This window comes from Erythrolamprus reginae, chromosome Z, assembly GCF_031021105.1.
Source record: "Erythrolamprus reginae isolate rEryReg1 chromosome Z, rEryReg1.hap1, whole genome shotgun sequence".
Lineage (NCBI taxonomy): Eukaryota > Metazoa > Chordata > Lepidosauria > Squamata > Dipsadidae > Erythrolamprus > Erythrolamprus reginae.
In genome coordinates this window covers 122,143,123-122,160,973 of record NC_091963.1, presented here as the reverse complement: position 1 = coordinate 122,160,973, position 17,851 = coordinate 122,143,123, and the positions used below count along the sequence as shown (strand labels likewise).

The 17,851-nt window shown below is 37.8% G+C and overlaps 3 protein-coding genes across 3 annotated transcripts; all 3 read right to left on the bottom strand.

Moving 5' to 3' along the window:
* Positions 1-306: 306 nt before the first annotated feature.
* Positions 307-3,872, bottom strand: LOC139153979 (olfactory receptor 5V1-like). The gene is given in 4 exon segments (XM_070728406.1): positions 307-838; positions 840-1,063; positions 1,732-1,782; positions 3,672-3,872. Coding segments are annotated over 4 exon segments (1,008 nt in total).
* An 826-nt stretch (positions 3,873-4,698) lies between these two features.
* LOC139153978 (olfactory receptor 5V1-like) lies at positions 4,699-5,628 on the bottom strand. The gene has a single exon (XM_070728405.1). It carries the CDS (start codon positions 5,626-5,628, stop codon positions 4,699-4,701), a length of 930 nt encoding a protein of 309 aa, XP_070584506.1.
* Positions 5,629-11,334: 5,706 nt separating this feature from the next.
* LOC139153977 (olfactory receptor 5B12-like) lies at positions 11,335-11,904 on the bottom strand. Its single transcript, XM_070728404.1, has one exon. The coding sequence runs from the start codon at positions 11,902-11,904 to the stop codon at positions 11,335-11,337; it is 570 nt and encodes a 189-aa protein (XP_070584505.1).
* Between the last annotated feature and the right edge of the window lie 5,947 nt (positions 11,905-17,851).

The window sequence follows — 17,851 nt, the reverse complement described above, 5'->3', positions numbered from 1 at the left end:
ATGCTTTAGCAGCATAGTCCATCATCTCCACTAATTGAGGAGTTTCTGGAATACAAAAGAGAAAGAAAAAATGTTAGTGATTAAAATGAAGACTAACATAACTGTACTGTCAGATTGATGGAATGAAGAAGAGATGAACAAACAGAATATGAGTAAATAAATAATAGTTTCATTAAAATAGATATTCAATATTTATTAGGTTGCATACAAATTTCCAACACAAAAGTCTGCACACAAATGATAAAAGTTTTGTTCTCCTACCAGTTATCACGATCATCCTCATCAATATCATATTCTTGGAAATGGTCAAACAAATTCATTTATTATTTCCTTCACTTCTCTATTTTTCAGGCTGTAAATAAGGGGGTTCAGCATAGGTGTTGAAATCATGTACTGAATAGAGAAGAATTCATCCACAATAATTGAGGAGGTTGAGCTGGACCTCATGTTTCTAAAGCAGGCAGAGCCGTAAAACAAAACTACAACAATAAGGTGAGAACTACAGGTAGAGAATGTTTTCCTTTTTGCTTCTGCTGAATTCAACTTGAGGATAGTTGAGATGATATGAATATAAGAGACTAGGATGATAATAATAGAAGAACTTGCAATAAAACTACCAGATATCAGAAATATCATCCAATTAGAGGATGTTTCTGTGCAGGATAAGGCAAGTAGAGATGGAAATTCACAGCTGAAATCTTTGATAAAATTTGGTCCACAGAAATCTAGTTTCAAAGTAAGTAATATATTTACAAAAGCACATAAGAAACCAACTGCCCATGAACTACCCACAAGCCATTTACAGAATGATTTATTCATAATTTGTATATAATGCAATAAATCGGTCATAAGCCATTGCAGCAAGGACACAATCTTCAGTGCCTCCTGTAAGAAAGACAATGAATATCTGAATAAAGCAATCAGAATATGAAATAATCTTTTTTGCCCAAAATATCACCAATAGTTTGGGTACAGCCAAAAATGGCCCCCAAAACACCCTGAAACTGTGTTTTGGAGTCTTTTTAGGGTTTAATTTGGCAGGTCCAATGGTGTGAAAAAATGCCTAAAAATAGGACATTTGGGGGGCCATTTTCTGGCCTTAAATATATTTTTTTCAGGCTTATTTGGGGCTAATTTTGTCTGGGAAAACAGCCTGAAAATAACCCATAAAACCAGCCTAAAGCAGCCTGGACAATAGGTATGGGCAGCACCAGCTGGTGGTCTGATTTGCTGCTTCTCCAAACTATGCAAAATCAGAAAAACTGGTTTGGGCAAACCTGTCCGAACTGGCATCAGCCCATCTCTGAATTGCAGCTTGCTCAATCTTCTGAATCTCATCAGACATGTAAAAGACAACGTCAGCTAACTTAGTCCAAAGCAGTGAAGGGCTAATAAAATATTTGCTACGATACTGTGGGCATGGCTTATGCAGAATGCCCTGCATTTTCTTTCAATATCTTCCAGTGCAAATTGGGTGCTCTGAGGTGGAGCTCCATTTTCAGATGCCCACTGCGTGTCCCCCCGCCCCCCCCCATCCAGACAGTCACACACCCCTGGTCCCAAGCCACTTTTCACGTAATCTCCAATGGAACAAGAGATGAGACACAGGATCTCCTCAAATATAGGCAAGTGCTCAGAGTCAGGGGAAAAAATGAAGCACCAAATTCAGCATATTGGATATTTGCTGATAAACATCCTCATTTTTTTTAGCTGTTGTTCAATAGGTATTACATAGTAGAAGTAGACAGCTTCTGAACCCACACAGGGGAGAGCAGGTGAAGCCTGAAATAGTAAAAAAACAGAATAAGCCTCATAAAAGGCCATTGGGCCTCTCTAGGAGTTGCTATATGCTTTAGCATCATAATCCATCATCTCTACTAATTGAGGAGTTTCTAGAGTACAAAAGAAAAAAATATGTTAGTGATTAAAAATGAAGACTATCATAACTGTAGTTTCCAGATTGATGGAATGAAGAAGACATGAACAAACAGAATATGAGTAAATAAATAACAGTTTCATTAAAATAGATATTCACTATTTATTAGGTTGCATACAAATTTTTCATACAAAAGTCTGCACACAAAGGATAAAAGTTTTGCTCTTCTATCAGGTATCACGATGCTCCTCATCAATATCATATTCTTGGGAAGGGTCACACAAATTCATTTATTACTTTAGTACAGTGTTTTTCAACCTTTTTTCTTCAGGGGAACCCTTTGGTGCCATAAGATTTCTCGTGGAACCCTGGTTGAAAAACACTGCATTAAGCTATACATCCTGAAGCTGAAATAGAATTCTTTTATTAGCCAAGTGCGATTGGACACATAAGGAATTTGTCTTTTGTGCATATGCTCTCAGTGTACATAAAAAAGATGCATTTGTCAAGAATCATGAGTGCAACACTTAATGACTGTCATTAAGGTAGCGAGGTGGCGCACTGGGTAGAGTGCAGTACTGCAGGCCACTAAACCTGACTGCTAAATCTGCAGATCAGCTATTCAAATCTCATCACTGGCTCAAGGTTGACTCAGCCTTTCATCCTTCTGAGGTGGGTAAAATGAGGACCCAGATGGTGGGGGCAATATGCTTGGTCTGTTAAAAAGTGCTATTGCTAACATGTTGTAAGCCACCCTGAGTCTAAGGAGAAGGGCGGCATAATAAGTGTTCTGTCTGGGTCCCCCCAGACGCCAACACCAACTAACCAGAGTAGCCAGACACACTGGTAAAAAAGCAAAGGCAGTTTATATATTTGAAAGCAAACACAGGTAACAAAAACTGTTCTTACAAACTGGAATGCTATGAAGTTTCACAGAGGTTTCACGACGGCCAGGCAATACAACAGGATTCTTGCTGGCAAAAACACCACTGTAGATAATAAAACCCACGCCTCCCCCAAGTTTTCAGCCTTCTAGGCCACAAGCCAGGATCAGAGACGCCAAGACTCGAAGCAAGGTCACAGGACTCCCAATAGATAACTCTCTACAATACAGGAAGGGCGGGCCTGCCTTTTCAACCCTGCTGAGGAGAACCACACCCAAACCCAGCTGTTGCCTATTATGGATGGAAATACCTGGCTAATTGGCCCCTTCTTTGGGCTGCCCTTCTCTGCCTCATATCTATGATCGCCTGTGCATTTTCATCTAATGACTCCAGGCTACTCGCTGGGGAGAGCTCCCCCCCCCGTGGGTCTCAGGCTGCTCTCCCTCCTCCTCTTCCTGACATTCCTCTTCTCCGTCTGCCTGGTCCTCCCCCTCCTGCTCATCGTCCTCCCCCTCTGAGCATGGATCCGGCAGAGTTCCAGCCGTTCCCTGAGGAGCCTCAGGCTGAATCACAACAATAAGTAAGTAAGTAAGTAAGTAAGTAAGTAAGTAAGTAAGTAAGTAAGTAAATAAACAAACAAACAAACAAACAAACAAACAAACAAACAAACAAATAAATAAATGGGGGTCAAATAAGCAATCAAGAAACAATCAATATAAATCATAAGGATACAAGCAACAAGTTATAGTCATAGTCATAAGTGGGAGATCTGTGATATGAATGATGAGAAGACTAATAGTAATAGCAATGCAACCATAGAGGATGGAGGCAGAATCAGCAAGTGCTGCTACTGTTTGGGGGTCCGTGGCTGTGGAGTAGCAGAGAGAAGGAGAGAGAGAGAGAGGCTGCACCATGTACCCTCGCCAGGAGTGCCGGCCCTTAGTGGGGCAATAAGCAGAGGCCATTCGCTCTATTCCACTCGCTTTCCCTCCCCATTTTTTGGTGGCTGCGGGGGCTGGTGGGAGGGTCAGAGGGAAGGCAAAGCTGGGGTAGATGCCTTCCACTCCACCTTCCGGTTTGCCTTCCACTCTGCCTTCCACATCTCCTGCCATCTCAGGCCCCAAGAGTGAGGGGACTAGTAGGGCGTGCTCTCTTACAGTGCCCTGTGCAGGGAAAAGGGAGATAATGAGTTGGCCGCTTGGCCAAGCATGACAGTGTGTACGCAGGTGCAGGAAGGAACTGCATAGGTGTTGAGAGAGAACCTTGAGCCACCTGGTGCGCCTTGGCCTGGGCATCAGGGTACTGGAGAGGCAACCACTCCCACCTCCTCCTCTTCCTCCTCCTCCTCCTGCCGCTGCAGCCTATGCTTTGGCCCTGCTGCTGCAGCAAGGGGCTAGAGGGGCGCTGCTGCTGCTCTCAACACCAATGCTGCTGCCACTCCTCCTCCTGCTTGGTGGCCGGACACAAGATGGAGGAAGAGGCTGCCCCATTGCAGAAGTGGATAGGATTGAAGTGGGGACCTGCCTTGCCTTGCCTTGCCTTGCCTTCTTATTAAGTCATGGAAACCCTGGTTGGCCCTTGCGGAACTCTTGGGTTCCCCGGAACTCTGGTTGAAAAACATTGCTTTAGGATGTCACACAAACACAGATTTTGAGAATTCCTGTTGTATACAATAACCATCTGAATATGTTTCGTAAGTAGATATAGGGATAAATTTTTTAAGGGAAAATCCATCTTTAAATACATATTGTCTGACATAATATTTTTCACTAAATGTAAGCATATCAGACTTTATAAATTAAATTCACTTGTTTTGATTCCAACCAATACATTACACATATGCCAAAAATGTGTTTTAAATATATTTCCAAACAAAACCACATATGTTTCTCAATTAGATTCCCACGGAATGGTCAATTTATCCAACATTGAACCAATTTACACAGAAGGAATCAAGGGTTTGTAGCCCATTAGTTTTTTTATTATTTCCTTCACTTCTCTATTTTTCAGGCTGTAGATAAGGGGATTCAGCATAGGTGTTGAAAGCTTGTACTGAATAGAGAAGAATTCATCCACAATAATTGAGGAGGTTGAGCTGGACCTCATGTTTCTAAAGCAGGCAGAGCCATAATATAAAACTACAACAATAAGGTGAGAACTACAGGTAGAGAAAGTTTTCCTTTTTGCTTCTGCTGAATTCAACTTGAGGATAGTTGAGATGATATGGATATAGGAGACTAGGATGATAATCAATGAAAAACTTGCAACAAAACTACCAGATATCAGAAATGCCATCCAGTTGAAGGATGTTTCTGTGCAGGATAAGGCAAGTAGAGATGGAAATTCACAGCTGAAATCCTTGATAAAATTTGATCCACAGAAATCTAGTTTCAAAATAGGTAATATATTTACAAAAGCGCATAAGAAACCAACTGCCCATGAACTACCCACAAGCCATTTACAAAATGATTTATTCATAATTTGTATATAATGGAGGGGTTTACAAATGGCAACATATCTGTCATAAGCCATTGCAGCAAGGACACAATCTTCAGTGCCTCCTGTAAGAAAGACAATGAATATCTGAATAAAGCAATCAGAATATGAAATAATCTTTTTTGCCCAAAATATCACCAATACTTTGGGTACAGTAACAGAAGACAAACTTATGTCCAGAAAAGCCAGATGAGCCAGAAAAAAGTACATGGGACTGGGGAGATAACTTGTTACTATCATAATCATTGTATTTCCGAATAAAGTCAAAGCATACATCAGGAAAAATGCCAGGAAAAGGAAAGCATTGACTGGATAATTGTACGAAAATCCCAAAAGGACAAAAAAAGTCACTGTGGTGTTCTGATTTTTCATTTCCATTTCAGATACTTCAAAACTTCAAAACAAGAAGAAAAAATATTTTGTTACATAATACAATGCACTGCACAGTTAGATAGGAGGGGGTAGAATACCAGGGAAAGAGTATGAGAGAAGCTTTTATTAGGGCCAACACATTCTGTATTTTCAAACCCACAAAAATGGGAGGAAAAATACCCACTTCTTCCAGAGACTTTTTCTCTCTAAAATGGTGTTACTTTCAAAATGTGTATTGGGAGGGGGAAAAATAGAGAAGAATTCATACAAAATAATTGAGGAGGTTGATATACATAAACCAGGTAGTGTTATACACAAACCAGGTAATGAAAGACAAATTCAGAACTACTGTATAAGGTGAAAATTACAGATGGGAAATTTTTTACTCTTTGTGTCTATTGAGTTCAACTTCAGGATAGCTAATGTAGGACTCACATCAAAACTACCAGATATTAGGAATGAAATCCAATTAGGAAGGTTTCTGTGTAGGGTAAGGAAAATGGAGATGGGAATTCAAAGCCGAAAACATTAATAAAAGTTTATCAAAGCTAATGAATTATTTAAAATGATTTAAACAGTAATATGCTGCATGAAAGTTCAACATACACAGAAGTTGGATATATATATTTTCCAGGGTTGCAGTTTTAGAATATATTTATTTTGACCGCTAAAGTCCATAGCAATACAATGTTATGGTCATGTTCCTTATAATGATAATATGTATATTAAACATAATAGAGGGTTAACAAAAGAGGGGGGGAAGGAGGAGAAAGAGGAGGATGAGAAGGAGTAGTAGTAGTAGTAGTAGTAGTAGTAGTAGTAATAGAAGAAGAAGAAGAAGAAGAAGAAGAAGAAGAAGAAGAAGAAGAAGAAGAAGAAGAAGAGAGAAACTGAAATATATCAGTGATTTTAACAAATGTAGTCTTCAACCAGAATTTATTTGTGCATTTTTGCTCTCCACCATTAATGCAAAATGTAAGCCACAGTTAGGAATAAAAATGGATTGTATCATTAACTCTATTTGCATAAAATTCTGTATTTCATTCCCAAGGAATTTATGATAAGATAAACACTAAGAAAAGCTTAGCTAATTTCAATGTGTAACAAAATGAACTACAGAAGAAATCGTATTTCAATATTCCCTTCACTGTTTTCCCAACAAATGTCTTTCAGAAAAACTCCCACAATTTGATGAATAATTAAGACAATTTTCAATGAAGCCTATTTAAAAGAAGTTGTATTGGTGGTAATTTTGTGGGATATTTAACAATGTCTTATCTTTTGCTATCTGAACAATTCACTGAATATTACACAGAATGAATTAGATGGATTCTGCTTTGACCAATTGCAGAGGAGTAAAGCCAAACAGTAATCAATTTCATTTTAATATAACATTGTTGGATTTTCTTTCTTTTTAGGAAAGAACATGCTTCCTTTTGTTTAAAAACTTACCTATTCATGTCTTTCTTCCAGAAGTTCCTTTCAAGCAATCTATACTATGGTAAAATTGATTATCTGTAAAGATTTTGTAACTTTTAAAGTGCTGTTTCCTTTTTTGACTCATGAAGACCTGTGATTTCTCATTTGATATGCAGATATGTCTTTAGTGTCTGTAATATCAACAGTTTCCATTGGGACAAATGGTGCCACACAGGTCATAGGATTAATGTTTGTACAGGAATAACATTTGAATTTATTTCCTTTCCTTTTTATTTCCAATTGAATTGCATGTAGAGCATCCAGGCTGATGAATTACTAATACTCTCCAGGGCCTTTCTCCTTCCTGTGCACTGTTGATATAACAACTCTTGTTTTTTGTGGGGACATTATTGGAAAACCTTGTTTTGCCACCTCTTGTTTTTATTTCTTCACAACATTTACTACTGTGGCTCTCAAACAAATGTGGACAGGATTTCTCTCCACTCCTTTTATCAGCAATCATAAGAGTTTTGATTGATTCATTGATTGGTTTGGTCATTTTATTATATAGCTACCCCATTCAACCAAGGAACTTTAGGTAATTTACAATTCTAAAATTGTAAATTGATTAGCAAACTTCCCTTTTCAGTTAAATACAACCCAGTGGAATAAAGTCTTGATCAGAGGTTTCCAAACTTTTGGAGTTCAGGGACCATCAAATTCCTAATTTTAAATCCCACAGACCACTGGTGTGGGAGGTTCAGATGCATTTTGGCCTACCTGTCTGCTTCTGCAAGACCTCTAGGTGGGATGCTCAAAAGAAAGAGCCTGGTCCAGATATATAGCCTGGAAAGCTCTTTTGTATTCATTCTCTCAAGAAGCTTCATCAATCTAAGTGAAGGAAAACAAAGATGGGCAGACTGACAGTGACTTGCTGATATTGGTGGGAAAGTCAGTCCCATATTCCAGAACTGCAGTAGTCACAGGACTGGCCTTTTATTTATTTTTATTTATTTATTCATTTGTCCAATACACAATACATATGGAAGAGAATAGACATGAAGTAATATATATATATAAAGATAATATGTAAAAATGGAGGAGAAGATATATGAAAGGAAGAAAATATATATGATATATGAGATAAAGGAAAGACAATTGGACAGGGGACGAAAGCCACACTAGTGCACTTATGTACGCCCCTTACTGATCTCTTAGGAACCTGGAGAGGTCAATCGTGGATAGTCTAAGGGAGAAATGTTGGGGGTTAGGGGTTGACACTATTGAGTCTGGTAATGAGTTCCACGCTTCGACAACTCGATTGCAAAAGTCATATTTTTTACAGTCAAGTTTGGAGCGGTTAATATTAAGTTTGAATCTGTTGCGTGCTCTTGTGTTGTTGCGGTTGAAGCTGAAGTAGTCATTGACCAGTAGGACGTTGCAGCATATGATCTTGTGGGCAATACTTAAATCATGTTTGATCATGCCAGAGCAACTCCTCTGCATGCAAAAATGCAATGCCATCATGACCATACCAGGGAGGCAAGTATGGGAATATCAAGCCCACCTGTACCCCTAGGTCCAACTTCACAAAGAAGGACTCACTAGCCAGTATCTCAAGAGCAGCGAGCCTGTGTAGGCTGGTGGTCTTCTTGGCTATGATAGCCACTCCTCCTCCCTTCCCTGAGGTCACTGCTGGTACCACACTTGAAACCTGGCTGGGCAGATTTCCGAGAGAGGGACCCCTCCCTCTGGGCCCAGCCAGGTCCGCATCCTCCTCCAGGAGGAGATCCTGGATGTTGAGAGATTTACTTACAACTGACCTGGCATTAAATAGCAGCAGTCTGAGCCCAGGGTCCAGATTTTGCTTGTCACCAGTCCCCCAGGCTGAAATAATGAGGCCAGAACAAGGAATTACTTTCAAGCAGTGAGTTCTTCGCTTTTAGTTGGATTTTTAAAACTTTGTACTTTGCATTGAATTTACTATGTAAGGCACCCTGAGTCCCTTGGAGAAGAGCGGCCTGGAAATCCAAGTAAATAAAAATAAATACATAAAATAAATAAATATTATATCTCTATCCATCACCTCATATCCATCATTTAAAAAAATTCATCGTTTACTGATATTTTTTTGGTTATTCTTTTATATCTCTTTGTTGGAATCATATATGATTTTTCAGAATTTTTCATTGACTGATTGTTCCATCTGCTTCACCCTTTATCTCCTTTTGCTGCACCTTTTGAATATCCATCCATAACCCTTTCATTATTTTTGAAAGATCTTCTTTTCTTTGTTTTAGTATACATTCTTACAGGATTGTCTATTTGATTTTTAGTATTTATTATTGTTGTATTTTCAGTATTTTTATCTGCTTTTAATTTATTTTTATCTTTTTGTAATTTATTTTGTTTTGTCCCCTCCACCACTCCTTCTAATTTCTCAGCTATCTTCTGTGTGTTATATGCATCTTTTCCCACCATTTGTTGAGAGCCTTCTCTTTTCATATCTTTATCTTTTAATATCCCAATCAACTTCTTATAATTCTTTGCCGCTATGTCTAACATTTCTTCATAAAATTTTATTGTCCCCCGCTAGGTCATTTTGTAACAAGTTAATATACTTCTAATATCCCATTATCCCAATCTAAAAACTCAAGAATAAATCAATTGTTAATAAAATGTTGTTAGTCCCCAATTTATTCCTCCATGTCCCCTAAATTTTTAATCCTTAAACACTTTACATTTATTCTTTTCAGTCTTTAAAATTTCCAATTTACATCTTCCCAATTGTTCAGATTTTAAAGTCTTATTCAGATTTTCTTTTTCTCCCCCACCACATGATCTTGATAACCCAAATCCAATTTAGACTGCCGAGTTTCTTCAAATCTTTCAAATCCACTTTTCAGTGTACTGTTCCAATAAAATTTTAGTTTGATTTAATTTATCTTATGAATCTTCAAAAAGTTCAGTAAATATTTTCCAGCATCCAAATTGCCTACTAAGATAAAGTCAAGTTCAAATAGCTTTCTAGATATTGTTTACTTTCATCCTTTTCCTTTTAATTTTACACATTGCAGTAATCTTTTTCCTCCAGTAGCTGGCTACCCTGCTACCAATTCCAATGTTCCATAGACTTAAATGTCAAAAACAGCTGATTGTTATCTATCTATCTATCTATCTATCTATCTGTCTGTCTGTCTGTCTGTCTGTCTGTCCGTCCATCCATCCATCCATTTTCTTTTACTTCTAAATCTTTAATATTTAATCTTTCTTCATAAATCCAATCACCACTTTTGTTAATTTAATTTAATTTATTTGATTTCTATGCTGCCCAATCCCATGGGACTTAGGGCACTTTACAATAGTAAAATAATGCAAAAAGTTAAATATAAAACAATAAAAACAATAAAATCCCAATTAAACTAATCCATAAAAGCCCCAAATAAGTTAATCAATCATACACACATACATACTAAACAATCACAATTCGGCTATGACTTCATGTTAAGTGACATGAACCCCAGGCCTGCTGGCAAAATCAGGTCTTCAAGGCCTTTCAGAAGGCCAGTAGGATGGGAGCAGTATGGACATTGGGACAGGGGGGTAGTTGGTTCCAAAGGGCCGGGGCAGCCACAGAGAAGGCCCACCCCCACGGGCCTGCCAACCTGCACTGCTTAGTCGATGGGACTTGGAGAAGGACAACCTTTGGGATCTAATTAGCCTCTGGGTGGCATGTGGCAGGAAATTTGTCAAGCGAGATCCTTTTTTAATGTTTAACTTAGATTAAATCTCTAAGGTAGCAGTTGGAATTTTTTTTCACCCAGTTTCACTGCTCTGTCCATACAGTGCTCCAACACAAGGTCTTAGTATCCCAGTTGCTTAGCTTGTGACTGACCAAAAATGGACATCACCTTTACTGCCTTTCAGGAGAGTTTTCTTCAGATCAATAAAGAAATTGTGGCTTCCTTGCAATCAAAAGAGTGCCTCTCCTTTCTTCGCACCAGGACAGCTTAATGACATTAGGGTCTCCCAGCAAGCAGTTGCAGGCTACATTTCATGGAGCCTGGCAGAGCCCCACTATTTCCCAACTGTTCTCACCATGATGTCAATCATAAATCTAACACTTTTGGACCACCAGATCGTGTTAATTTATATGAAACAAAGAAACAAAAATCCCCTTGGAATATTTTTTCAATACAACATATTCATTTCTTAGGTCATTGTCTTAGCAATATTCAATTTACTTTATATCAAACTATTTTACACAGTACCAAAAATTATGTATGCCTAGCCCATTAGCTTTTTAATGGCTTCTTTCACTTCTCTGTTTTTCAGGCTGTAGATGAGGGGGTTCAGCATGGGTGTTGAAATACTATACTGAATTGAGAAAAGCCCATCCACAATAACTGAAGAGACTGAGTTGGGTCTCATATACCTAAAACATCCAGTAATATAGTACAAAGCCACAACAATAAGATGAGCACTACAGGTAGAAAAAGTTTTTCTTTTTGCTTCTGGGGAATTCAACTTCAAGATAGTAGATATGATGTGAATGTAGGAAAACAGAATCACAGTGAATGAAGATATAGCAAAGATACCACTAGTTATAAGTAATAGTGTCAAATTGGAGAATGTGTCTGTACAAGATAAGGCAAGTACAGATGTCAATTCACAACTGAAATGCCTGATAAAACGTTTTCCACAGAAATCCAACTTCAAAGCAGGAAATGTATTCAATGAAGCATATGAAAAAGCCACTGCCAAGGCACCAGTCACCAACCATCTACAACATGCTTTGTTCATAATTTGTACATAATGGAGTGGTTTGCAGATGGCAGCAAATCGGTCATAGGCCATTGCTGTAAGAATGCAAGTTTCATTGCTCCCTGTTAGAAGAATAAAGAACATTTGGAAAAAGCAAGCAGAATATGAAATTGTCTGCCTCTCATTAAAAATTTCCAAGAGCTTGGGCACAATGACAGAAGACAAACAGATATCAATAAAAGCCAGGTGAGTCAGGAAAAAGTACATGGGGCTTGAGAGATGACTTGTAACAACCATAATCATTATATTTGCTAGTAAAGTTAGCACATAAATAAAAAAGAATACAAAAAGGAGGAAAAGATTCACTGGCAAATTATTTGAGAATCCAGAAAGGACAAAGGAAGTTATTGTGGTACTTTGATTTTCTGTTTCCATTTTCAGACAATAAATAAAGTTCTAGGAAAAGGAGAGAAAATCAACACAAGTGAATTAGGATACAATGAATTAGGTATAAAGAATTGCCTAACCAGGGGTGGAGATGGTATAACAAAGGGAAAATTAGAGTAGAAAAAAATTGTGATTTCCATTTATGTGGCAACAACCTATTCTATACTTTCCACTCTATAAAAGGGATGGGGGGTTTCTTATGCCTTTTTGGAAAATTGTTTCTCAATTTAGGACTACCTTTTAACTTTGCCAGGCTTTGGATTTGAGATATAAACATTAAAAACAAATGAATAAAATTTAAAAATGCACTATTCCAGGAAACACATGGGCTACATGAGTATGCTCTGAAGGTCATTTTAGGGCTAAAATCTGAAGACCATATTGTCAAATATGAAGAAAAAAAAGTCTGCAGAATGAAATGGCAAAGATGCTTTTTTCAGGAGACAACTGGATTTTCTTGTTTTTTTCCCCTTTTGAAAATGCTTTCCTTCTCATTTACAGACTTCTGCAAAAATATTCACATATAGCAAAACAGTGAAATACTGAAGTTAAAGAAAGATAATCTTTCCTGTAAAAATACCCCTAGCATCACCCAGCCTCTAATACAAATTATACCTACACAGAATCCTATTCAAAGGCTTCCACGTAACTGCTTCAATTAATTTGACACTTACTTCTACAATTGAATAGTTTTTGGATAAATTCAGTTTTTTATTCTGCAGAATTTATGGGAAATAAATTTTATCTAGAGCTAAATTTTATCACTGAACTGTTTGGGGATAAATGTCATAAGATGTAGCAGATAAAACATATGCAAACATTGTATTGAAGAATTTATAAAAGATAAATGTTATCCATATTTGTATTTTCCTCAGACAAGGCAGAAAATCTTCAATTTGCAATGGATTAGGTGCATTTATAGGAGTGACTTACACCCAGGTCAACTCTTTAAAAAGAGCAATTCTCTGTATCAAGAAATGGGGGAAGGCAGGGAGGCAGGGAAGGAGGGAGGGAGGGAAGGAAGGAAAAGAAATTATTATTATTATTATTATTATTATTATTATTATTATTATTAATTGTTTTACTTAGCTTAAAATTTAAGGAAATACATTTTAAAAGGATGCTTTTAGTTTTACTAACCCCAAAAGTGGGTGAGTAGGTATGGTGAGATAATATACAGTTATAAGATTATTAAATAACCTTTATTATCATTTTCTGGGTATACAATGGCACACATGAAAATAAAATTTCTATGCCCACTCTCAAAAGAAAAAGAAAAAAACATCATCCACGAAACAGTGTCACCATCCCAAGGAAAATATAAGAGTCCCAGCATCCAAAAGGGCCACATTATGCAGAATAATGGCAATACATACATACATACATACATACATACATACATACATACATACATACATACATACACATTATAGTCCATCTTGCATACAGAAATATATGTTTAGTATTGCCTTAATTAATTTAAAACATGTTTTATTATTGAATTATTCAATATCAATCAAAATTTTATTAGAATATTAAAGAATGAAAAGTTGGGGTTTTTAAAAAAATTTAAACTTGTTTTTAAGAAACTTATTAATTCCTTTCTTAATTATAGGAAATCAGATTAAAAAACAGTGTAGAGTAAAGTTTACCTCATTCTCTTTATTGATTGCCTAGGGTGAAAAAATGCTGCATCTATATATTCACGTGAGCTGCTTTAGTAAATTGTTTCCCTTGGGACAAGCTTACAGACTTTGATAATAATTAGAAATATTATACCTGCAAGAATATTATACTTGACATTTTACATTATTTTTGTTCTGTTTTTTGTTCTGTGTTATTGAACTTGATTGTTCTTTGGAAGATCAATGTCAGCATTCCGAATAACATGTGAGAAATAAACCAAGTCTCGGACCAATTCTCTCAATCAGAGCTTGATTTATTAACAGAACCATGTTAGCTACGCCATTGTCATTCCGATTCTGAATACTTCCCAGAATCCCACCTAGGTTAAGGTTTATCTTACATCCCCCACACCCATAGGTTCATCACGAGAGCCAGTCTGTGGCTGATCAACTTCCTCTTCTCTTCAGTTGAGGCAGAACAAACGGTGGCTTTGGTTTGGAGAAAGGAATCTTTGGTTGTGTCTAACTTTGTGTCAGGCTGAACTCTCTTACTCCACATGAAGACTTCGGCCTGACAGGCAGCCTCCCTTCACAAAGAACCATCTCCTGGAAAATTAGAATATATACATAGGGATTAATATCAGTTAAATCAATTAAGACATTTTGGTTTAATTGGGTAAGTTTCATGAAACCGCCTAATTAATCTATCAGCTTTGATATCCCGTCTTGTTACCCAGGTTGCTTCCGACTGGGGGTACCCTTTCCAATGAATCAGGTACTGCAGTTTGCCTCGAAAAATGTGGGAATCTAATTTTTTTTTTTTACTTCATAGTGAGTCTCCCCCTGAATCACTGCGGGGGGGGAGGAGGCGGCTGTGCACATGCCTAATGTTGGACCCGATCACAGGCTTTAGCAGGCTGCAGTGAAATATGGGGTGAATCCTCTCTAGGATTCTAGGAAATGCGAGCTGCATCATGACCGGGTTGATTACTTTCACAATTGGGAAAGAGCCTAAAAATTTTGGATCTAGTTTTTTGCTAGGCAGCTTTAGCCGGATGTATTTTGTTGACAGAAAAACTTTATCTCCCACTTTAAAAGGGGGTTGAGGAGATCGGTGTTTGTCTGCTTGATTCTTGTAAGCTTTTGTGGCCTCTGTTAGCCCTTCTTGGTGTCCTCCCATCCTCTCTTCAGTTTCTCCATCCACTCTGCCAACATGATGGACGAAGGAGGTTCAATAGGTAGTTCCGGCATGGGAACGAAATCTTGTCCACTGGTGACCTGGTAAGGAGTTAGTCCCGTACTGCTGTGTACAGAGTTGTTGTACACTACTTCCGCAAAATGCAGTAGTTCAGCCCAATTGGTTTGTTGGTAACTCACATAACATCTAAGGTACTGTTCCACTAGGACATTAGCTCTTTCTGCTGCTCCATTTGTGCAAGGGTGGAATGCAGAACTGAGTCCTTGGGTGGAACCAATGGTATGAATGAATTCTCTCCAGAGCTTGGCAGTGAATTAGACCCCTCGATCTGATATAATCCTACGGGGAACTCCATGCAATCTGTAAATGTGTTTTAAGAATAACTTAGCCAGATGTCTGGCTGTGGGCAATCCTGAACAAGTGATGAAATTAGCTTGTTTGGAGAACAAATCGATAACAGTCCAAAATAACGGTGTTTCCCTTGCTCTCAGGGAGTTCCAAAATAAATCCATTGCTATCTCTTCCCAGGGCCTGTTAGGGTTGGTGACAGGGTTGCAACAACCTTGAGGGTTTACCAGGCCTATGTTTCTTGGTGGCGCAGGTCGCACAACCTTTCACATAATCTTCGACTCATGCTCTCATCCTAGGCCACCAGAATTGTCTCCGCACTAGGTGCAATGTTTTCAGGAACCTGAAGTGACCCCCAAGTCTGGAGTCATGACTCCATTGGAGAATTTCTATTCACAGGCTGACAATGGGCAGTTAAAAGCTGCCTTCCACTCATCCCCTTCCTTTATTCTGATGCAATAATAAGTCTCTCTTAAATCCAGCTTGGTAAATATTTTCCCCTTTGCTAGATGATTGAGTAAATCCTTCATAAGGGGGAAGGGATAAGTGTTCTGTACGCACACTGCATTTAGATTGTGAAAATCTGCTATCAGAAGAATGCTGCCATCTTTTTTCTCCTTAAAGAGCACTGGGGCTGCTATTTTGGAATTTGCAGACTGAATGATTCCTCTTCTCAGGTTGGTGTCTATGTACTTTCTCTGATCTGCCATCTCCCTTGGTGACATTGCATACATTCTAGGTCTTGGGAGAGCTGCCCTGGCTCAAGTTATATTGCACAGTCTGTGGGTCTGTGAGGTGGCAATTCATTGCAATCTTCCTCACTGAAAACTCTTTCCAAGTCTCTGTATTCAAGGGGTACCTTTTGGAGAGCTGGCAGTGTCCTTTCCTTCATCATTGCTGCTACTGAGGGCCCATCTGCTCTCTCTTGGGGGTGGTGATTACTTTAATCACCCCGTGGTGATTACTTTAAACTTCACCTTAACCCTGGTGTTCTGTTGGGTCTGTGAGACCTGAAATCAAAGTTTGAGACCCTGTAAAAAGTTTTCCCTGCATATTTGAAACTTGAAATTTCATGACTTTGCATCATTTTAGGGGTTCTCTATATGAGAATTTTTTGGGGGGTGGGGGTGCTTCTTTCTTGCTGAAAAAAAATAGGCCTAAATTTCTGTTCCTGGGTCGTTCTGCACACTGATATGAAAATTGAACTGAAAAATAATGCTTATTGGTTTATTTTGATCATAAAAGGCAGCCCCCCTTTTTTGTGAATTTTTGTTCAATTTATAGATAGTTTAGCCTGCAAAATGCATTCAATTTTACTAAAGTTGGTGTGGGATTGGTAGTTTGAACATTTCTTAACATAAGAAAAATATAAATGAACTGAAAAAAATGATGCTTATTGGGGTTTTAGAGAGGGTGAGGCATGCCCCACCTTGTTGCAGAGAAACAATGCTGTTCGTTGTGTAATCAGTTTGTCTTGTCTCTTGCTTTTCGGTTTTGCATTTAAACAGTTACTTTCTTGGCTTTGCTAATAGTTTTGGCTCTTACAGTTAATTTATTGAAGACTTCATCTACAGCTGGTAACTGTTACAGTGTTATCTTTGCTCTGGGATTTCAGCCAAAGGATATATTGTTGTTAGTTTGCTTCTCTTGCTGAAAAGACTCTAAAGGCCTCACCCCCCAAAACAAATTCTTGCAACCAATTTCACTTTAAATTTTTTTAGGCTCCAAATCAGAAATATTTTTTAATATCTTAGGCATTGATTTACTAAATTTAACATTGCTGATCATCATAAAAATATTTTTGGGGGTGGGGGCTAACTTTTTTCTGGGCAAAATTTTACCTACACTTGTACTGTTCCCGGGGTCTATTTGACCCGAAACAAAAAATTCTTTTAGGTACTTAAATTTGGTCTTTTTGAAAGCTTTTTTCACTGGGAAACTAGTTTGAACATTTCTGAACAAAACAATATGAAAATTGAACTGAAAAAATTGATGCTTATTGGTTTATTTTGATCAACCCCCCCCCCCCATTTTTGAGCATTTTGTGTCAGTTTATATTTTTTTTAGGTTACAAATCTCCAAGGGATTTCCCCGCAAAAGTTTTGATATACAAAATTGAACATTCCTGATCATAAGAAAAATATAAATGAACTGAAAAAATTGATGCTTATTGGTTTATTTTCGCATATAACATCATATGGTCTTATACTAGAGTATAAGCCTACTTGAGTATAAGCCTATTTGAGTATAAGCATGGGGGCCCTTTTATGAGCAAAATAAACCAATAAGCATAATTTTTTCAGTTCAATTTTCATATCATTATGTTCAGAAATTTTCAAGCTACCAATCCCACACCAACTTTAGTAAAATTGAACGCATTTTGGAGGCAAAACTATCTATAAATTGAAAAAAATTCACAAAA